Source organism: Halichoerus grypus, chromosome 9 (assembly GCF_964656455.1).
Source record: "Halichoerus grypus chromosome 9, mHalGry1.hap1.1, whole genome shotgun sequence".
NCBI classification, from domain to species: Eukaryota; Metazoa; Chordata; class Mammalia; order Carnivora; family Phocidae; genus Halichoerus; species Halichoerus grypus.
In genome coordinates, this window is record NC_135720.1 from 121,169,140 (window position 1) to 121,192,513 (window position 23,374).

Sequence of the window (23,374 nt, forward strand, 5' to 3'; positions counted from 1 at the left end):
GAGAGAGCATAATCAAGAAGGACAGAGGAAGAGGGAGAGAGAATCCCATGCAGACTCAGCGCTGGGTGCGGAGTCCAATGTGGGGCTCAATCTCATGACCCTGAGATCATGACCTGAGTCGAAACTAAGAGTCGGACACTTATCCGACTGTGCCAACCAGGCGCCCCATCCATCCACTTGATTTCTTAACTTCAAGTATAATATTTTTCAGGTTCTAGAATCTCCATTTGGCTTTCTTTTAGACAGCTTTCAGATTTGGGGTGAGATTCTTCATCTTTTCATCAAAGTTGTTTAAAATATTCATCATAATTATTTTTTAAAGATTTTACTTATTTCAGACAGAGAGCACACAAGCAGGGAGAGCAGCGGGCAGATGGAGTGGGAGAAGCCAGTGCAGGGCTCAACTGCAGGACCCTGGGATCATGACCTGAGCCGAAGGCAGATGCATAACCGACTGAGCCACCCAGGTGCCCCTCATCGTAATTAAGTCCCTATCTGATTATTCAATATTTGAATCACCAGTGATGCCATTTCTCTTGTGTGTTTTCCTCCTGTTTTTTGAAATTTCTATTATTTTTAAGCATGTTTCATACCTTTTTATTGGATGCCAGATATTACAAAAAAGTGTAGAAGTACAGAATAGTGTTGCCTACCTTCAAAAAGTGTTGTTTCCTCTGGCAAGCACATACTTTACCAGCAAATTACCATGGTCCTGTTTAGGTGGGTCAAAGCTGTGCTTTGTTATATTTGGGTTATTTCAATTTTGACCTTATTCTTGGGTCATGTTCTTACTTCAAGGGAATTGCTATAGACTGAATTGTATATTACCCGCCCCAAATCATATATTGAAGGCTTAACTCCCAATCTGGTGGTATTTAGAGATGGGGACTTTGGGAGGTAGTTAGGTTTAGATGAGGTCATGAGGATGGAACCTTCATGTTGGGATGTGTGCCTTTGTAAGAAGAGACACCATAGAGCTTGCTTTCTCTCCACAAGTGCACAAAGAAGAGGTCATGTAAACACACAGCAAGATGGTGGTTACTAACAAGGCAGGAAGAGAGATCTTTACCAGAAACTGACCATGCTGGCATCCTGATCTCAGACTTCCAGCCACCAGAACAGTGAGAAAATGTGTATTGTTTTAGCTACCCAGCCTATAGTATTTTGTTTTAGCATTCTGAACAGGCTAAGGCAAGCATGGTCCTGACTCCTAGGGTCTGTCCCTTCTATGAGATATTAATGGAAAGCCTAGGGTGTTTTCTGAGACCCATTCATTTTGGGAGGACTTGAATTCTAACCTCTATCTCCCTAGCACTATGAAGCTGCTGAAAATCCTGCTCAGCTTTTAGCCTCTGGTCTGCTCTTGCCTGCTGGGTTTCTTGGAGTCTATCCCTACATATGCATGGTTTAGTCATCAGCCAATCACTGGAGTGTAATAAAAATGATAATTTGGGGGTCACTTCTTTATAGTTCTCTTCTTTCTGAGATTTTGCTCTTCAAGTTCCAAACTCTGATGTCCCCAGTGAGACTGCTACTTTCTGCTTAGGTTCTATTACCCTTTGCACAGAATTAGATATACCCCCAGAAAAAAAAAGCAAGGAAATTAGCTCTCCAATGCCTTAAGTCATCTTATATATTTTGTCCATTTTCCATTATTGTTTTCAATGAAAGGATTCATTCTGAATGTTCTCTGAAGACCAGAATAGGAAGTTCTCTGGAGACCAGAATACTCATATTTTAAGATTCAACCTAAATGTGACTTCCTTTGTGAACTTTTTCCTGATTCTTTTGCTCTAGAATAGAATTATCATTTCAAGTGGAACTTTTTCTGGTTTCCACAGAACCTGGCACATACCTCTATCATTACCCTTACTAGATAACATTTCCATTTTTATGGAACAATTGCCTCTCTAAGGGACTCCCCTATCAATTTCATTCTGTTTTCTGAAAAATTTCTTTTTTGGGGGAAAATTCCTTTAAAGACCTAATTATATTCACAGTGTCTCGTTTTTCTCCACATCTCCTCCAACTTTTCCTTGAATATACTCCAAATTTGCTTTTGCTCCCACCGTACCACTAAAACTTACATTACTGTGGTCACTGATAATTTCCATGTTATCAAATCCAATGGTGAATTCTCAGGCCACATCTTACTTGACTTATTTGCAGCAACTGGCACAACTGATCACTCTCTTAAGGATGCCTCTCTGACCTGGTTTTCCCCTACTTTCCTAGTGGCTCCTCTTCATCTCAACCTCTAAACACTGTAGAACCTCAGGGCTCATTCCTCAGACCTCTCCTCTTTTCTGTCAACATTCCCTACCTTGAAGATCTTGCCTCTTAGTTTTAGATACCATCCATGTGTTGATAACATTCTAATCTCTATTTCCTACCTGGACTTCTTCCCTGAACTCCATACTCACATATCCATCTGCCTACTTGACATCTCCACCTGGGCATTTAATAGCCATCTCAAATTTTAACATGCTCAAACAGAGCTCCTGGTATTTCCACCAACCTGCTGTTGTCACTACTTTGTCTTCTCCATCAGCAACTCTGTCCTTCCCATTACACTCAGGACAGAAAACTTCTGGTTTTCTCATTTCTCACACCGTTTCTGATCTCCAAGCTAATCATCACTTCCACTTTCATATTTTAGGTAGAATATGAAAATTCCTCACTATCTCCATTGCTATCACTCTCATTCAAGCCATCCTTATCCTGTCAACATTACCGTAATAACCTTCAAACTTGTCTTTCTGCTTTGTTCTTGTTCCTTTTATTTTTTAAAAGATTTTATTTATTTATTTGAGAGAGCGAGTAAGCAAGCGGGGGGAGGGGCAGATGGAGGAGAGAATCTCAAGTAAACTCCACACTGAGTAAGAAGCCTGATGCAGGGCTTGATCTCACAACCCTGAGATCATGACCTGAGCCCAAATCAAGAGTCAGACTCTGAGTGGCTTAGTTCGTTAAACTTCTGACTCTTGATTTGGGCTCAGGTGATGATCTCAGGGTTATGAGAGCAAGCCCTGCCCTGCCTTGGGTGCCACACTCAACGGGAAGTATGCTTGAGATTCTCTCTCTTCCTCTCCCTCTGCCCCTCCCCACCCCACATGCTCTTGCTCTAAAATCAATCAATCAATCTTAAAAAAAACCTCAGATGCTTAACTAACTGAGCCATTCAGGCATCCCTGCTCTTGTTGCTTTTAGTGTATTTTCTTTTTTTTTAAGTAAGATTTTTTATTTTATTTATTTGAGAGAGAGAGAGAGAGAACACAAGAGGGGGTAGGGTGAGAGGGAGAAGCAGACTCCCTTCTGAGCAGGGAGCCCGATGCGGGACTCAATCCCAGGACTCCGGGATCATGACCTGAGCTGAAGGCAGTCGCTTAACCAACTGAGCCACCCAGGCGCCTGCTTTTAGTGTATTTTCAACTCAGCATCCAAAATGATCCCATTATAATTTAGAGCATGTTCTCTTCTGCACAAAACCCTTCAATGACTCCATAATTCAGAGTAAAAGACAAACTTCTTTAAATCACCTACAGAGCCTCACATAGTCTCCCCTGCTCCCTACCTAGCTTTTCTGACCTCATCCTCTATTACTATTTTTTATCTCATTCCTTCTCAGGCACCTCCTTGCAATGCTCCCATCTCTGAGCCTTTGTCCTTGCTTTTCCACAAAATATCCTCATGGTTTCCTTCCTCACTTCCTTTATTTACTCAAATATCACCTGTGCACCTGGACATCCATCTAATACCGTGATCCACTCCCCATACATACATGCACATCTCCAATCCAACTCTGGTGCTCTTTTTTCTCTCTTAGCACTTACCACTAACATACTACATAGTTTCCTCATTCATCTCCCCCACTAGCATGTAAGCTCCGTAAGGGTATTTTTTATTTATTCAAAATTCAGTCTTTAGTGTTTGCAAAAGGTGCTCTGCAAATATTTATTGAATGAATGAATGCCTTTCTGTATTACTTGTATCTACCATCAGATATTCTTATTATCTAGTACCTGCTTAGCATACATTAGGCAGAAATGTTTGTTGAATGAATAGGTACCCCTTTCATCTTTTTTTATAGGTATTTTTAAAATAAACAATTTTTTTTTTAAACAGATTTAGTTTCAAAGCAAAATTGAGTGGAAAGAGCTCTACCTCCCTCCCCTACCCGCAAACACAGACTATCCGGCCATCAACATCCTGCACCAGTGTGGCATATTTGTTAATAATCAATTAATGAACACTGACACATTATCATGCGAAGTCCATAGTTCACATCTGATTTCACTCTTTTTGTTGTACATTTGTGGGTTTTGACAATGTATAATGTATTCACCACTGTAGCATTATACAGAATAGTTTTGCTTCCCTAAAAATCCTGTGCTCCATCTCCCTGCAAACCTGACAACCCCTGATCTTTTTTTTTTACTGCCTTCATATTTTTGCCTTCTCCAGAATGTCATATAGTTGGAATCATATATTACGTAGCTTTTTCTGATTAGCTTTCACTTAGAAATAATCATTTAGGCTTCCTCCATGCCTTTTCATGGCCTGATGGCTCATTTTTTTTTTAAGTAAATAATATTCCACTGTATGGATGGACAAGTTTTTTTGCATATTCACCTACTGAAGAACACCTTGGTTGCCTGCAAGTTTTGGCAATTAGGAATAAATGTGCTATAAACATTCATGTCAGATTTTCGTGTAGATATAAGCTTTCAACTTACTTGGGTAAATACCAAGGCATGTGGTTTCTGGATCATATGATATGATATGATATCATATGATATGGTAAGATTATTTTCAGCTTTTAATGCCCAACTCTCTCCAAAGTGGATGTACCAATCTGCACTCACACCAACAATAATGAGAATTCCTGTTGCACCACATCCTCACCAACATGTATCATCAGAGTTTTAGATTTTAGCCATTCTAATAGGTACGTAGTGGTATCTCATTGTTGTTTCAAATTTGCAATTCCCTAATGACCTATAATACTGAGCACGTTTTCATGTGTTTATTTGTCATCTACATGGTGAGGTGTCTGTTCAGATCTTTTGCCCATTTTCTAATTGGGTTGTTCCTTTTTTAATTGTTGAATTTTTAGTGTATTTTGGATAACAGTCCTTTATCAGATGTCTTTTGCAAATATTTTCTTCCAGCTTGTGGCTTCTTATTCTCTTGAAGTATACATTTGACCCTGGAATACAGGGGTTAGAGGTACCCACCCCACACAGTTGAAAATTGACATATAACTTCTGACTCCCCAAAAAACTTCATTAATAGCCTACTGTTGACTGGAAGCCTTACACTAACAGTCAATTTAACACATATTTTATACGTAATATATATTATATACTGTATTCTAACAATAAACTAGTCTCATGTTCAAAATATGAGGAAAACACATTTACAGTACTCTATTGTATTTACCGAAAATACCCACCTATAAGTGGTCCCCTGCAGTTCAAACCCCTGGTGTTCAGCGGTCAACTGTGTATCTTTCTACAATATGTAATCATGCTATGTATAATGTGGCATCTCCCATTTTGCTTGAGACTTCCCAATCACCATTCTAAAGGACTGCAAGATAAATATATTTTTTCTCCACAACTCCACAGAGCGGATTTTATTATGCCCACTTCACAGCTGAAGGGAGAGACGAGAATGGTAATTTGCCTAAAGCTGTAGGGCTGATGACGCGCGGAGCACAGAGTGGGAGTAGGGGGGAGTGGTGGAATCTACCCAGTGCTTACCCTAGGCTAAGCTGCTTCTCCGCAGCGGCGGCGGTTTCTATGATTAGGTAATATATCCTCTTTTGGCCTCCCAGCTGACTTTAAAACAAAGTAAAGCCATGATCCTCTGGGTGACATCCCCGGAATTTAAAATCTTGGTGCAAGGGCCGGTTGGCCGCGGGGCAGGCGCTCTCCTCCTACCCGATTCCGGAGCCCGCGGAGGCGGAGCGAACAGTCCACGCCCTCTCGCCGGCCCCAGAGCCCTCACTCGACACCCAGAGGTCGCGGACTCCGGACCGGGGCTCCCGGAGCGCGGCGGTCCTGGCGGGCCCACATCTCGAGGTGCGCCAGCCCGCTGTCCCGCTGCAAGGAGGGAGCCCGGGCCGCGCGGCCGGACGCGCACTGACCAGCGGGGCCCACAGAGCCGAGCGCGGTGAGCGCGCAGCGGGGCGGCCACTCTGCGGCTCGGCCTCTCCGAGCCCGACGAGCTCTGTCCCCGGCGACCCCCGTGTCAGGCTCGGACGTCCGCCCCCTGCCTGTCCCGGCGAGGCTGTCGCGGCGTCGGAGTAATTCCGGACTCTCCCACCGCTGCCTCTTTCCTTCCTTACCCAGGCCTCGGGAAGTTTGCCGCGGAAACGAAAGTAAATAACTCTGGGTGCGTCTGCGCGGAGGCAGTGGCTGCCACATCCAGGTTCGCCAGGGACCGGCTTCCAGGCAGGGGTGGGGTTTCCTGATTAGGCGGGCGGGCGGTGGGCGGGGACGGCGTCCACCGGAAGTCTAACAGTGACTGGGCCTTTCGGCTGGTGGGCGGGGCTCGCGGCGGTGGGGGAAGTTGAGCTATGGGAAAGCCGTCGGTATTCCCGGAAGTAGGGCGGCCTGCTGGGCCTATGGAATTTCCCTGAGTCGGCTGTAGAACTGTCAAAAGCCCAGCTGCGCTCCTTTTTTTCCAGATGTTGCTCACCAGGTGTTAACTCCGTCCAAGGGCGTAGACCTGCCCTCGGGCCAGGAGGACGGTGTGGCGGTGGGTTGCTGCTATCGTTGTTGTTTCGTAGCGATGATGGGTTTTTATTGCAATCATTAAGATACGGTGGCTCATGCTCTCGTCGTAATAGGATTACGTACTGCTCCTGGGCTAGGAGTGCTTACCAAGCCTTTGAAAGGGCTTTTACTCTTGCCCTTGGGGCCGCGCCCGAGGGTTGCAGAGATAAAGCATTTTGCAAAGCATTTCCGCATAATCTTAGCTGTGAGCTGGCAAATGGAAAAGAAGGGTCCGCTTCCACAGCGACGGAAGGGATGAATGTCAGAACCCTAGGAGACCTCTTACGTAGTCAGTGGCGTTTGTTTTTACGAAGTGCTGCAGAATCTTGTCAGGGTTTGAAGAGGTTAAGCTACATACTCCTTTCCTAAGCATTTGACAAAACCCCACCGATGGAGGGGGGCGGCGGTTATTTCTTTGTCTCTTGCTGATCCTTCGGCTCTTCCTTGCCCTGAGCTCTTGTTTATCTTGGACAAAGCCCAAGGCTGTTATATTCAACCAACTTTTCAGAAGTCCTACGGTCTTTAGACCACTATTAATTCTTCCCTTGATTTACACCCGAGGAAATCAAGGCACAAGTAACCTTTGGAACATAGAGTGACTTAGTAGTTGATCTGCATTTTGTAAACACCGGGTAGGTGCCAGAGGAAGGAGGAAATTGTAGTCAATCAATGTGGAAAACTGCAGCTCTTCTAAACACAAAAAGTGAAGACTTTGTTTAAAATTTAGGGTGTATCGGGCGCCTGAGTGGCTCAGTCAGTTGAGTCTCTGCCTTTGGCTCTGGTCATGATCCCAGAGTCCTGAGACCCAGTCCTGCATAGGGTCCTTGCTCAGCGGGGAGTCTGCGTCTCCTTCTCCCTCTGCCCCTCCCCCCTGCTCATGTGCGCTCTCAAATAGATGAATAAAATCTTTAAAAAAATAAATAAAATTTAGGGTGTATCATTACAATTATTGTTAATAAAACAGTAATAATGATTAACTTTCATTTTCATTTTCTTCTTCACTATATTGAGCCGCAGAGATATGTTGCACTTTTTTGGGGGGTGGGTAGGAGCAGAGGGAGAGAGAGAGAATCTTAAGCAGGCTCCACACCTACTGGATCACCATGTGGGGCTCATTCTCATAACCCTGAGCCAAAGTCAAGAGTCAGGCCCCCATCCAACTTAGTCACCCAGGCTCCCCCATATGTTGCACTTTTAAGAATGTGAGTATTAATGGGAATTAAGAAAAATTCCTAAAATATCAACTTCCAAAATGGCTAACTACTATTTGGTGCTTATTAATCCATAATATGTTAATACCACCAATATGATCTGGAATTTGAAAAAATATATATAGGTTCCCATGCTTTGGTTGGATGTTATACTCTGGCAAAAATGATTGACTGCATTAACCTGTAAAATACTGATTTTGAACCACATATTATGTTTTAAAAATTTAGTCTGTGCATTCCCCATGTTTCTGACTGTAGCATATTCATTTAATATAGGTGAGCAAAGCTATAAGATTGAGTCTTCGAATAGGATTTTAACAAAGATTATAGTTTGCTATCTAGAGAAGTTGCATGTGTTAGCGAATTGATAGTGGAAGTTTGAATGAAGAAACAAAAGTTCAGTGCCAGGATCTACCACTTTAGGTGAATCATTTAACTCCAGATTTTAGTTTCTTTATTTCTAAATTGGAATGATAAGAATAAAACTTACTTCATGGGGTCATAATCTGCTAAGGTATATGATAATACCTGGTTGAACTCCTCCAGTCCTGTCCTTTGCTCTTCATTTGGTTCTTCCTTACTCAGAGCTCTTGTTTATCTGGGGCAAAGTATTAAGCCGTTACAATCAAAGAACCTTTGAGAAGTCCACATTGGATACTTGAGTAAAATCAGAGTTCTATTAGCAGGGGAAAGGAAGGCAATGATAGGTAGGCAACTGACATTTTCTGATTCTTGATGTATGATCATCATTGAAAAGTTGAAAAAAATAGTCTTCTAGCACTGAAAGGTAAGTATGAATATTTTAAAGTCTTTTTAAAACTTTTTTTATTAAAGTGTAACATAATCAATGTGAGATGCACATTTCATAATTGTACAGCTCTATGAAGTATCACAAAATGAACATTACCCAGGTTAAGAAATAGAACATTGCCATCATTCCTGAAAGCTCTTGTGTCTCTCTCCTCTCATTCACTATCTCCTGTCTTTTATCTTATAGTAACCACTATCTTTTAATATCAGAAATTAATTCTGCCTTTGTTCTTGGTATTATTATTTATTATTTATTTGTATTTCCCCCAGTTTTATTGAGGTATAATTGACAAACAAAACTGAATATAGATGTGAGTATTTTGATATATAGATTCATCCTGCCTTAGAATAAATTTTAGAAATTTGTGAAATTTCTTGAAATTGTCAGTTAATTTCAGTGGACAAAATTTGCTTTCCTGAGTCCCTGAATTAACATCCATTTATGAAAAAAAATTAAGAAATCCCATTAAAATGGAGACAATTACATTATTAATTGAAATTAGTTATCAAAGATGATGTAAGAGGGCAGGGTGCTTTCGTTAATTACTCTGTAACATGGCTTTATAATGTGGTTTTCTGCCTGCCTACATTCAGTATTTTTGTGACTGTTGGGTATCTAAACCACTCACAAGACCTTCCTAAGATATTTGGTACTTATAAAGTTGAATTGTTCATGGAAAAAAAAAGGAACAAAAGCAGTAAAAGCAAAAGAAGTCACTGGGAACCATGCAAGAAGTGCATAAGATTAAGGTCAGACTAAACCAGCAAACTCCAAGACTGAGAAGAGAACTGATTTGATCAGGAGCCAACTTCACAAAGTGCAGTGGAATCACCAGGAGGCCTCCTTCCCCCTGAGGTCCATTATGCTGGCAGGAGGCCCTGCAAATCCTAGCTGATCCTGGCAAATTCCAGGAGACAAGATCTTGGCTGAAGGAGAGAGAGCAAGTAGAACTCCTCAGAAAAGTTGAAATCTTATACTCAAATGGCATATTTCACAGTTAATAATTCCTTCCTGTTTCTTTACTCTGCCTGTGAGCCTTTTTTTAAAAGGTCATATACAACAGTATTTTCGAAAACTGCTAGATGTATTTCAGAGTGTAGATGGGCTATAACTTATTCTCTTTTTCTGTGTTTTATATGCTTTTGCCATTCTGTATAATGTTGCCAGGACCATCATTGTCAATAATCTATCTCAGCATCTCTGATTTGATTAAAGAAATACTGAGTGAAGTAATTATTGCCTTTAAGGAATGTTTTATTATAAATGTAATTTATGCTTATTGTAGGAAATTTGGAAAATGTAAAACTGTACAGAAGAAAGTAAAAATCACCCTACTATCCAAATATAATCCTTGCTAACATTTTGGTATCTTCATTTTTTTTTCTGTATGTATATCTAGCCATCTCCCTGTAAATATGTTTTTTATTTTTACCTATAACTTTGAATTGTTATATGATATTCCATCTTATGAATGTCCTGTAATTCATTTAACTGTATCCTTTATTTTTGGACAATTAAATATTTCTTTTTAACGGATAATTATCCATTTAATGATCAACTAGGACATATGGAATCTTCATGGTTTCCTATATATAATGTCTTCTGTAAATAGTGACAGCTTTGCTTTTTTCTTTCCAATTTGGATACCTTTTATTTCTTTTTCTTGCCTTATTGCTGTGGCTAGCACTTCCAACATTATGTTGAATACAAGTGGCAAGAATGGGCATCCTTGTCCTGTTCCTGATCAGTGCTTAGGACAAAACCTGCCATATGTCTGGTTTTGTCCTAGGCACTACAGACAGTGTACAAGATAGTTTCCTGCATCCTGTATAATTAATTAGAAATAATTCTCAAATTACAGCTATCTTAACTGTTTCAAGGGAGAAGTAAAGGGTGCTATGAAAATGTCTAATGGGAAGACTTAGGATGGCTTCCTTGAGGAAATGACATTTCATTGAGACCTGAAGGATGAGCAGGATGAGCCCAGAGAAGAATGTGCCCTCAGAGGGTTGTAGGGGAGAGTGGAACAAATTACTCTATCTCCCCCCACCCTACCATTCTCACAAGGATGGATCAGTAGAGAACTGCTGAGCAGAGGATCCCAGCAGCACACTGCCATTCTCAAAGCCCATTAAAATGGGAGAAATGTGGATAAATGTGGGCAGCTGGTCCAACCATAGCCAGAACCCTTAAGCAAGCAACAAATCTGTTTTCCTTTTGGAAATGAGGAAATTGAGGCTTATGAAGTTACACAAGTCATGGGGCTAATAAATTACAGAACTAGAGTTCATACTCAAAAAAGAAAGGCCTGTGCTCTTTCCACAATAATGTGGCTCTGCTACCTCTCCTTCAATGCCTGCCTCAGACCATCACCACCCTCTGCTTCTCATCTTCATGCCCTTTCTCTGGGTAGCCTCCCCCACCCCCTGTCTACCCCATACATACATGTGCTTCTTTCCAGAGGGTGATTCCTCTTGTTTGGCAATGTCTCATGTTACAGAAAGATGGTCCATAGCATTGTCTACTGTGCTGATATGTGAATTTTGTTGGAGTGACATGGTCTACCCAGAGCCTTTGTACAAGGTGCAAATGGTAACCTGAGCCAGAGTGCCACAGGCCACTATGCAAGACCACCATCAGGCCAGGCATTTTCAGAAATCCCTCAGGTGCTTTTCTTTTTAAACTTCCTGCCTCACAATATTTTATTATGAAAAATTTCAAAGTGAAAAACTCAAAAGATTTTATACCCACAGCTAACATCATACTCAATAGTGAAAAGCCAAAAGCTCTTTCTCTAAGATCAGGAACAGGACAAGGATGCCCACTCTGTTTTTTTTTTAAGATTTTTATTTATTTATTTGACAGAGAGAGACACAGCGAGAGCAGGGACACAAGCAGGGGGAGTGGGAGAGGGAGAAGCAGGTTTCCCATGGAGCAGGGAGACTGATGTGGGGCTTGATCGACTGATCAAGTCACCCCAAGGATGCCCATTCTTGCCACTTTTATTCGGCATAATATTGGAAGTCGGGCTGCCTGGGTGGCTCAGTCGGTTAAGCGTCTGCCTTCCACTCAGGTCATGATCCCAGAGTCCTGGGGTCAAGTCCCGCATCAGGCTCCCTGCTCAGTGGGGAGCCTGCTTCTCCCTCTCCCTCTGCCTGCTGCTTCCCCTATTTGTACTCTCTCTCTCTGTCAAATAAATAAAATCTTAAAAAACCCATAATATTGGAAGTCAGAGCCACAACAATTAGGCAAGAAAAAGAAATAAAAAGCATCCAAATTGGAAAGAAAAAAGCAAAACTGTCACTATTTGCAGAAAACATGATAAAATATATAGGAAACCATGAAGATTCCATCAAAAAACTATTAGAATACGTGATTTCAGTAATGTTATAGGATACAAAATCAAAATACAAAAATCCACTGTGTTTCTATACAATGAGCTACCAAAGAGAAATTAAGAAAATAGTTCTGTTTACAATTGCATCAAAAGAAAAAAAAAAGTGCCTAGGAATAAATTTAACTGAGGAGGTGAAAGATCTGTGTACTGAAAACTCCAGGATATTAAAGAAAGAAATTGAGGAAGACACAAATAAGTGGAGAGATATTCCATGCTTGTGAATTGGAAGAATTAATATTGTTGAAATGTCCGTACTACCCCAAGCAATATACAGATTTCTTATTTTTTTTAAAGATTTTATTTATTCATTTGAGAGGGAGAGAGACAGAGAGAGCACAAGCAGGTGGAGAAGTAGAGGGAGAGGGAGAAGCAGACTCCCCGCTGAGCCGGGAGTCCTACGTGGGGCTCAATCCCAGGACCTGGAGATCATGACCTGAGTCAAAGGCAGACACTTAACTGACTGAGCCACCCAGGCACCCTGCAATATACAGATTTAAAGCAATCTCTAGTAACATTCCAATGGCATTTTTCACAGAAATAGGACAGTCCTAAAATACATATGAAACCACAAAAGACCCTGAATCAGCAAAGCAATCTTGAGAAAGAAGAACAAAGCTGGAGGCATCATACTCCCTGATTTCAGACTTTATTACAATGCTACAGTGGTATTGGCATAAAAATAGACACATAGATCAGTGGAACAGAATAGAGAGCCCAGAAATAAACTCACGTGTGTGGTCAATTAATTTACAATAAATAAGCCAAGAATATATAATGGGAAAAAGACAATCTCTTCTAGAAATCGTGTTGGGAAAATTGGACAGCCACATACAAAAGAATGAAGCTGGACCACTATCTTAAACCATACAAAAAAATTAACTCAGAATGGATTAAAGACTTGAATGTAACATGCCCACTCTTTTAATAACCATAAAACTTCTAGAAGAAACCATGGGCAGTAAGCTCTTTGGTATAGGTCGTGGCAATGATATTTTGAATCTGACACCAAAAATAAAAGAAACAAAAGGTAAAATAAACAAGTGGGACTACATCAAACAAAAAAGCTTCTTCACAGCAAAGGACACCATCAACAAAATGAAAAGGCAACCTACTGAATGGGAGAAAATATTTGCAAATCATATGTCTGTTAAGAGCTTAATATCCAAAATATATAAAGAACTCATACAACTTCATAGCAAAAAAAAAAAAAAAAAAGATTCAACTAAAAAATGAGCAAAAGATCTGAATAGACATTTTTCCAAAGAAGACATCCAGATGGCCAACAGACACGTAAAAAGATGCTCAGCATCACTCATCATCAGGGAAATACAAATCAAAACCACAATGAGGTATAACATCACACTTCTTAGAACTGCTGTTATCATACAATCAAGATAACAAGTGTTGGCAAGGATGTGGAGAAAAGGGAACCTTTGTACACTGCTGGTGAGAATGTGAATTGTTTTAGCCACTATGGAAACAGTATGAAGCTTCCTAAAAAATTCTGAGTATTTACTCAAAACAAAAACACTAACTCAAAAAAACATATGCACTCCTATGTTCATAGCATCATCAATTACAATAGCCAAGATATGGAGATCGCTTAAAAGTCCATCAGTAGATGAATGGATAAAGAAGATGTGATTTATATGTATATTATTCGGCCATAAAAAAGAAGGAAATCTTGACATCTGTGACAACATGGATGGACCTTGAGGGCATTATGCTAAGTGAAATGTCACAAAGACAAATACTGTTTGATCTCACTTATATGTGGAATCTTAAAAAAAAAAACTCAAAAAGCTCATAGATCCAGAAAACAGATTGGGGGTTGCCAGAGGCAGGGGCTGGGAGAAATGGGTGAAGGGGGTCAAAAAGTTTTAAAAAATTTAAAAATCACAAGCTATAAAAGGCAATGTAGTATTCTGGGTTGGATCCTAGAATAGAAAAAGGGAATTCGTAAAAAAATGAGTAATATCAGAATCAAGTAGGTTGTTTAGTTAATAGTAATGTACAATGTTGGCTTCTTAGTTTTGACATATTTACTATTAGAAACTGGGTGAGGAATATATGGGAAAAAATTAATAAATAAAAATAGAAATGTAGAAACAAATTTTTAAAAATTTTACAGTGAACTTTTACGTGTCCACCATCAATATTATTTTATTTGGCCTGCTTTATCACAGAGTATCTGTTTAACACACTCTTTATCCACCAGTCTGTCTGCAAAGTAAATTGCAGATATCAGTACGCTTCCTCCTAAATATTTTCAGCATGCACACCACTAACTAGAGTTCAGTATGTTTACAAATTTTTCTTTTGATGGAAGATTTGCTAAGTATTGACAAATGCTTATACCTGTGTAACCCTAACCCTCACCAGGATGATAGAGCATTACCATCACACCAGAAAGTTTCCTCATGCTCCAAACCATGCAGTCCTCACCCTGTCCGTGGGCAACCTGTCCCTGGAAAGGTGCTCCTTTTCCAACATTTCCATCTTCTTGTTGGAGAACTTAACATAGATGGAGTTATACAGTATGTATTCTTTTGTACTAGGTACCTTTTATTTAGCATCTTTTGTGACTCATCCACATTGTTGTGAGTATTGGTAGTTCATTGCTGAGTAGTAATCCATTGTATGAATATACAATCTTTTTTTTTTAATCCATTCTCCTATTGATGCATCACTGTTTCCAGTTTGGGGCTATCATGAATAAAGCTGCAGTGAACATCATAGAAGTCTTTGGGGACATATATTTTCATTTCTTTTGTGATTAGAATTGCTTGGCCATAGTTTAGGTGTATGTTTAGTTTTATAAGAGACCTCCAGACCTTTTCTCAAAGTGGTTGTACCACTTTATATTCCCATTCACAATGTATGAGAATTCCAGTTGTTTCTTATCTTCCCCAGTATTTGGTGGTATCAGCCTTTTAAATTCTGGATATTCTGGTAGTTGTGTAATGGTATCTCATTATGGTCCCCCATGGGTTTTTACTCTTCAGTTCAGTTTGGGGAAAATGAATGGAAGAGGGGAAGAAGGAGAAGCAAACAGTTCTGTTTTGAGAATGTATACACTGTAGATTTCATAGCACTTATATACAAATTCTTCAAATCCTCATCCTTTACACCTTTCTATTTTTTTAGATAATGCGTTTTTATATTCTTCAAATTCATTCTTTTTGTTCATAATTATTTAAAACCTGTTATTTTCTAAGAGTATTCAATAGTCTAATTACCTGAAATTCTTTGGTTTTGTTTTGTTTTACAGGGCACAGCTCTGAGGGGGAAAAAGTGGTGCATTTCCAGACATTCTGAGGGTTCACAAGGAAACCAGCCATGTCCTTGGATGACATTAAGATGAAATCTAGTGACTTTTTGGAGAAGGAGCATCTGGACAGTGGGGGCTTCGGAAAGGTGTCTTTGTGTTTACACAGATCCCATGGACTTGTAATACTGAAAAAGGTGTACACAGGGCCCACGCGCACTGAGTGAGTTGGGAGCAGAGGTGGGTGGGCCAAATTACGGGATGGCCATGGGAAGAATTACTGTGGAGGGCCAGGGCAGGGCAGTGGATAAGCATGGCCCAGGCGTTAGGAGACAGACCGCGGGGTGTCAGCGGGCACACTTGCTGTCCCATAACCCTTCGAGCTGGTTATTATTATCCCTGTACCACTAAATGAGGATTCGGAGGCTGGTTAGCAAAAAGTCCACAGCTAATAGACAATGGAAGAGAAGCGAAGGGAAGGAATTAGGGAAAGGGAAGGAGATGAAGAGTGATGAGGGAGGCAATGAGAAGACAATGGGAGGGGTCAGTGAGATAGACTTGCCTACTTGCTGCACGGTTTTGGTGGGGACCAGCCCTACCTATAGAAAAACAAAATGTAGGCCATTAATTAGAGGTTCCAGAAGCCCTCTCTTTAAAGCAGTTGGTGGACTTGTTTTACTTCCCTCTCTTCTTGCCAGAGTGGTTATCAAGAGAGGTGAATTTTCTGTTATGCCAACTAACACAGCCCTTTGTCCGGCTGCCTCTCCTTGCGGCTCTTCACATACTTTGCATTCATTCGTTCGTCGCTCTGAGATTTCTTGAGCGCTTGCTGCCCATCACTGGGAAGGAACAAGAAAGTCCTGTGCCTGCGGATGCCCGTTGTCTGGGCCTGGAGGAGATCAGTACATGCACAAGCTCCAACACCAGCATGTGATGCGTGGGAGGCGCGTACTGTGTTTCTTGGGGGCACAAGGGACAAGGGCGCAAACTCCGCCCATGTTAACAGCACCTTTCTGTACCGCAGGTACAACGACTCCCTCCTTGAGGAGGGCAAGATGATGCATAGGCTGAGACATAATCGGGTGGTGAAGCTCCTGGGCGTCATCATGGAAGAAGGGAGCTACTCCCTGGTGATGGAGTACATGGAAAAGGGCAACCTGATGCACGTTCTGAAGGCGGAGGTAAAGAGGGCTTTGCTGCGCGCTGGACCCGCACGGTGACCCGGGCACCGCTTGTCCGTGATGGTGCTCGCCATGGTGTTTGTTCTTTTGTAGCTTGTTGGTGTCAAATAACCCCCTTGTGAGTTGCTACATAGTGTGGATTTTCTGAAGTCAATCCCTGGTGAAAATGTCCTGGACTTTCCCTGCCCAGAAGGTGGTCTTGCCTTCCTGTCAGTCCTTGTAGACAGCTGTCTGTCCCCTCACCGGGGGAGGTCCCCCCTCTGTCTTGGTGTTGTAGCTAGCTCTGGTCAGCTCCCCCAGCATCCACAGTTCGGGGATAGGCACTGTCTTCCTGAAGGCCGCCACCTGACATGAGGCATATGCCTCCTGGGTGTGAGCTGACTGACTGACTGAAGGATGTACACTAGACGTGACTGTAAGTGGAAATGGAAAATTAATGATTGCTCTTTGATACCACTTGAGAAAACTTAGAGGCTAAATAGAGAGCATTAGAGGCAATAACACTGGATAAGACTTAAAATAAGAAAAGAAAAATTGTTTATGAAAACCACATCACTGTAATAAAGCATTTTTTAGAGTTTATCTGCCTATTAAGAGCAAGGCCTCCTGCTAGTTGCTCAGGAGGCAAGGGCAAATAGGACCCAGACACGTACCACGGACAGATCAGGAGGGAACGGTGTGGCCTCTCGGTGTTTCAGGAGACATCTCCCAGCGTGCCGTGGGAACACAGGGGAGAGGCCCTCACTGCAGTGTGGAAGAGATGAGAAGGGATTCCAGAAGGGGGATGCTTGAGCCAAAGCCTGAAGGACAAGCAGAGAATTAGGGGATATGTGTTCCGGGCGAGAGAATAGCAAAGGAAAGAGAATATGCCAAATTTGGGACACTGCAAATAACTGGATTTGGCCAAAGCATAGATTGCATCTGGGAGTGGTGGGATGTGGCAGTCTGTAGGGCAGATATCCCCCCTTTTCCCATCTTCTCCCTCACCCTACCACTGCCTGAGGTTATGTCCATTCTTCAGTTCTTCTAAACCCCAGACATTTCTCGCAGACACATGTGGGAAGGGTAAGAGATGTTCACTTATACACGTTGTGTTATAATTGAATGAGACTGCTCTTCTCACCAAAACTAGGTTAGACCAGCTGCTGCATGAAGTAAGTAGGCATTTTGATTGGGAAATAAATCCTGTGCAACAAGAGGCGTTCTGCTGGATCAGGCGAGGATAAGGTGGACTAGTCTGGGCTCCAGAGGAATTCAGGAGGATGTGAAGGAGAAAAGCAGAAAGGGGAATGAGAAGGGGATTTCCTTGGCTTGCTCAGAATTTTTTCCTACGTCCAAGGTATACCAAGGAAGAATGGAAAATCTCTGCCTCTTTTTTGGATGGTGGTGATCAGACTACCAATTCAGCTACATTATGGGTTTTAAATATGGTTTGCGGGGGTCGACTTGGGATTCTAACTTCCATCATTTAAATTTTTGTCCTGTTTACCAACAACCAACATATACATAAATTTTTAGGAAACAACCTGTTTGTAAACTAGAGACTACACACACACACACACACACACACAATTTGCATTTTTCAGTGTTAAGCAAAACTAATGTTTTGGAATTCTCTATATTAACATTGATATTTATGTAACTAGAATACAATTGTTAAGTAAGAATGACTTGTGAATTTACAAAAACCTGCTGAAGTATCTGATACCAAATTACCAAAGAGCTACTAAATTCACTTCCACATTGTTTTAACATCCTGATATCTCATAGGTTAATCTTTACATGTTTGCAATCAGTGTGAGCATGCTGAGAATCTCTTGTATTCTTTTTTCTCAGTATTATTTCATATACACACTTCTGTGACATTGTTCACCCATTTAGTATATAGTAGCATATATTAATGCACTGTAGAAAATGCCTGTTTTTTGTTTATTTATTTATCCCTTCATTCAACAGCAATTCTAGGCACTGTGCTAGGTAGTAAGGATGCATATTATAATCATCATCATCATCATGTTCTGCTCTCAAGGGGCTTAATTTTATAGCATTTTAATATATTACCATATTGGCATGAATGTTTTATGTTTACATGGCAGAATACAACATTAATACCCTTAGCATGTGGGATGAAATCTTTCTTTAAAAGGGGGCTTCTTTTAAAATGATGGCAGTGCTGCAGAGCATGATAGAAGGAATCCTGGTAACTACAGATGGTCCCCAGCTTACGGTTCCACTTATGATTTTTTCACTTTATGATGGTCAAAAGCAATGGGCATTCAGTGGAAACCGTATTTTGAATTTTGAATTTGGATTTCTTCCTGGGCTAGCAGCATGCATTATGATCCTCTCTCATGATGCTGGGCAGTGGCTGTGAGCCATGTGATCACGGTAGACAACCGATATACTCACAACCATTCTGTTACTCACACAGCCATTCTGTTTCTCACTTGCTGTTTAGTATCAGTCAATTATATGAGATAGTCACCATTTTATTATACAATAGGCTCTGTGTTAGATGACTTTGCCCAACTAAGGCTAATGTAAGTGTTCTAAGCAGATTTAAGATAGGCTAGGCTAAGCTATGATGTCTAGTAGGTTAGATGTATTAAACATTTTTGAATTATGATATTTTGAACTTATGATGTGTTTATTAGGCCATAACTCCATTGTATGTCAAGGAAGATCTGTATTTCCTCAGGTTCAGACCCCACTACTCTTGAATAAAACAGTTGCTTTGGCCTATTTGACTTACCTTTCCATTTCATAGACTTAATGTCACTTGTTTTAGGTCAGAATCCCCCTTTCTGTAAAAGGAAGGATAATTATGGAGACCATTGAAGGGATGTGCTACTTACATGGACAAGGCGTAATACACAAGGACCTAAAGCCTGAAAATATCCTCGTTGATGATGACTTTCACATTAAGGTAAGTCATGATCTGAAGGTTTCTAGAAGATTGGGGTGATTTTAGTTTTAATTCTTCGCTATAAATCCATTTTGTACATGGTAGACCCCTAAAGGAAGATCTCACTCAGCTTAGAACTGAAGACATTGGTGCTGGAAGGTTCTGCCAAGGATTGACAAGAAAGATGCAGACTTGATGGAATTCATATTATTTACTTATTTAGTCTCATCTACATTTTTTATCAGGTTTTTTTTTTTTTTTAACTGTAACTTACTCCATTGTAGTAAAGGGAACAAGGGGAAGAGATTTTCGTTTTGTTCACTCAAGAGCAGATTTAACGAGGTGGAACGTCACATCTAATTGGTTTTGGCAACAGGAATCCAAGCACGAGAATCTGAAAGGGGAAGCAGCATTTGGGGGAGAACTCAGGAACTGCTTACGCAGGCATCCTTTTACTACAAGATTCTGCTTCTAACACTTCCTTCTAGTCTTGGACAGATTTTTATTCCTACGACTTTGAAAGAAGGTTCCTTCTTTACATTAATAACATTTCTTATGAATCTCTTATGTTAAAATCTGGGGATTTTGGATCATCACATGCCAAAACCCATACCCATATGCTTGGATTCCTAGAGGCAAAAGTGAAACTGTCATCTTTGATTTCTTCTTAACTGTATTGTTCTGTTGTTCTGTACTTTTGTTCTTGCCACCTCTCTCTGTTCTGTGTCTGACCTTTGTATTTTTCTTTTTGCTTTCTTCTCTGTTTTCCTCCTCCTTCCTATCCCATCTTCTCTTAGGTTCAGGCTACCAACTCAAAACAACTAGCATTGCAGTCCTTAACCTCAGGACTTTGGAGTCCTTAGAATCTCGCGTCCACAGGCTTCAGGACACCATTTGGGAAAATTGAAGGTGCAGTATCTCATCACCATCAGCTATACAAATCTGCTGAGAAGAAAATACCTTTTCTTCCTAGCCCCAGAAATAGTTGAAAAAAATATGTAGAGTAAATGAGGAATTAGAATAAACATGTTTTACTGTAGTTCATGTCAGAAATGACTTCTGCTTTTTCTGTTCCCTTCCCCTCCCCTAACCCCACTAGCAAATTCCATGGTTTTATTGCATAAGAATTTGAGATACCAGAATTTCACATGGACATTTCTTAGAGGACATTTTCCAGCTAGCTGAGGAAACACAAAGTTTCTATGAATTTGTTCAGAAGTAGCTGTTTTAAATCTATCTAGTGGAAATTTCTGGAAATCCACTATACCTCCCATCTATTAGTTAAGCCCCAAATTTAAAGACAAGTCTGATTTACCTGTGGCTCTCACAGAACAATCCTATTGGTTTTGATCTCTTGCAGATAGCTGATCTTGGCGTTGCTTCCTTTAAGATGTGGAGTAAACTGACTAAAGAGGAACATAATGAGCAGAGGAAATTGAATAGTGTCTCTAAGAAAAATGGCGGAACCCTTTGCTACATGGCCCCTGAGCATCTGAATGACATCAACGCAAAGCCCTCAGAGAAGTCAGATGTGTACAGCTTTGGCATAGTACTTTGGGCAATATTTGCTAATAAGGAGCCCTATGAAAGTAAGACATTTGTAGAGGAATGGGATCTGGGTATTAATCAAAACTGCTGAGTAAAATAGTGACCTTCAGTGAAGTCAGTTAAGACTTATGACTGTCTGTTCATTTAATGTCTTTCTTACCCACTAGACCGTAAGTTACACAGGGGTTGGGATCATATCTGATTTATTCAGTGCTTTTCCCCAGTATCTACACACACAGTGCTTGGAACACAGTAGGTGCTCAATACCATTATGTTGAATGAATGAGTAATCTCAGTTTAGGAATCAGGGATCACAGGACAAATAGGAGCCTTGATGATATATCTGAGTTTGGGAAGTGACGTAAAATTCCAGGATTTTTCCTGGACAGGAAAGCTTGCTTGCTTCTGCTTATGAGACATATTACTTCATACTTTCATTCATTCACTTGCTCCCTTACTGGAGAATTATTTCTTTTCGGTACTTACTATGGGCACTTTAATTGGAATTAAGAATAAAGAGATGAGAAAAGACATTGTTCATGAAGGAGAACCAATATAGAAGTAGTCATTCTTCAGATTAATGGACATTTTCTGGTCCCATTTTCTTGGGTGATTATCAGCTCCCTTGGTTTAATGATCACCCATTGCCAAGGCCTCTAAAATCTCTTATCTCTAGCCCTGGCCTGGATATCCCCTTATCTGTTAGATCCATTACACATACCAGAGGAACCCCAAAGCAACATCCCCCCAAACAAATTCATCTTCTGCATGCTCTCCTTGTAGTCCACTCAGCTTTGCTCTTCTCATGTTCAGAAAATGGCATCACCATCCACCTACTGAGTCGCTGGACCAGAACCCTTATGCATCCCAGTCTCAGCTTTGCCGCTTGTCTCCTACATCCAATCAGACATCAAAACCTATGAATCCAAGGTATACATACGATTCAAGATACATCTTGAATCCATCCACTTCTATCGCCACCAGACTCTCTTTAGTTCACACCCGCCATATTTCTGCTGAAGCCTACTCATGCCATTCCCCATTCACACTGCAGCCAAGCTGGTCATGCTAAAAGGCAAGTATGACCATCTCACTCATCTATTTAAAATCTTTCCAAGGTTGGGGCACCTGGGTGGCTCAGTTGGTTAAGTGACTGCCTTCGGCTCAGGTCATGATCCCGGGGTCCTGGGATCAAGCCCTGCATCAGGCTCCCTGCTCGGCCAGAAGCCTGCTTCTCCCTCTCCCACTCCCCCTACTTGTGTTCCCCCTCACACTGTCTCTCTCTCTCTCTCTCTCTCTCTGTCAATTAAATAAATAAATAGAATCTTTAAAAAAAAAAAAAAATCTTTCCAAGGCTCCCTGGGCCTTCAGGATAAAGTTCAAATTCTTCAGTATGGAATACCAAGCCCTCTCTGATTTGGCTTTTCCATCTTTCTCTAGCCTTATTCCTTACCTCTCTTTCTTTAGTCAATATGCCCAGTTATAATGAACTATTCATAATTCCTGGGACACATCATGATTTCGGGGACTTCCAGTCTATTCATATCCTGCTTCCCTAGCCTGGAATCCTCCTCTCGGAGTCCTCCTTCCTGATTCTTTACATGGATAAATCCTGCTCATTTTTCTTGACTCAGCAAAGCCTTCTCTGACCTTCTAGTCACAGTTGTTAGCAGAACCCTTTGTACTTACTCCTTGAATAACAGTTACCACTCAATGTTTTCAGTCACTCTCAATAGACTGAGCTCCTTACAGGTAAGAGCTGTACCATATTTGTCTTTGTATTAAAATCTGGAGTATGCCATTGGTTTTATTTATATATTCTATTCGTTCTACCAGGAGGCCACTTTGTTGTGAATTCTGTCTCATCGGCAGAGGTTAAAATGTCGTTTGATCATGTGGGCAGTAGAACATGTCAGCGCCTTGTCAGAGGGTCATTCTGCCCCTATCAGATGAGGCACCTGTATTAAGAGCACACCCTCTGTAGAGAGAGATGAGCAGCATCGTCCAAGTTCTGCCACCTCCCTGCCTGAGATATGCAGGACCTAAGAGAAAGTCAACTTAAATTCTTCTTTGCTTTATAGATGCTATCTGTGAACAGCAGTTGATAATGTGCATTAAATCTGGGAACAGGCCAAATGTGGAAGACATCCTTGAGTACTGCCCAGTGGAGATTATCAGCATCATGAAGCAATGCTGGGAGGAGAAACCAGAAGTTCGGCCAACATTTACTGGTAAGAGCATCTTTTATGACTGTGTACATTGCCAATGAGG

The 23,374-nt window shown here is 41.1% G+C and overlaps 1 protein-coding gene and 1 long non-coding RNA gene across 7 annotated transcripts in view; one reads left to right on the plus strand and one right to left on the minus strand.

Annotated features, from left to right (window-relative positions):
• Positions 1-6,469, minus strand: part of LOC118532610 (uncharacterized) — an 83,322-nt gene extending 76,853 nt beyond the window's left edge. For both annotated transcript variants that reach the window (XR_013441349.1, XR_013441350.1), the window contains exon 1: positions 6,353-6,469. This is a non-coding gene — a long non-coding RNA (uncharacterized LOC118532610). The remainder of the gene's footprint in view (positions 1-6,352) is intronic.
• The window catches only part of RIPK1 (receptor interacting serine/threonine kinase 1), a 40,005-nt gene continuing 22,632 nt past the window's right edge, over positions 6,002-23,374 (plus strand). Inside the window, exons 1-6 of one of the 5 annotated variants that reach the window (XM_036085813.2) lie at positions 6,002-6,435; positions 15,473-15,692; positions 16,494-16,650; positions 19,439-19,576; positions 20,916-21,144; positions 23,185-23,334. In XM_036085813.2, coding sequence (XP_035941706.1) covers positions 15,541-15,692; positions 16,494-16,650; positions 19,439-19,576; positions 20,916-21,144; positions 23,185-23,334 — 826 coding nt within the window. In that variant the 5' untranslated portion in view covers positions 6,002-6,435; positions 15,473-15,540. The other 4 variants (XM_078055629.1, XM_036085815.2, XM_036085816.2 and 1 more) reach the window with 4 other exon arrangements.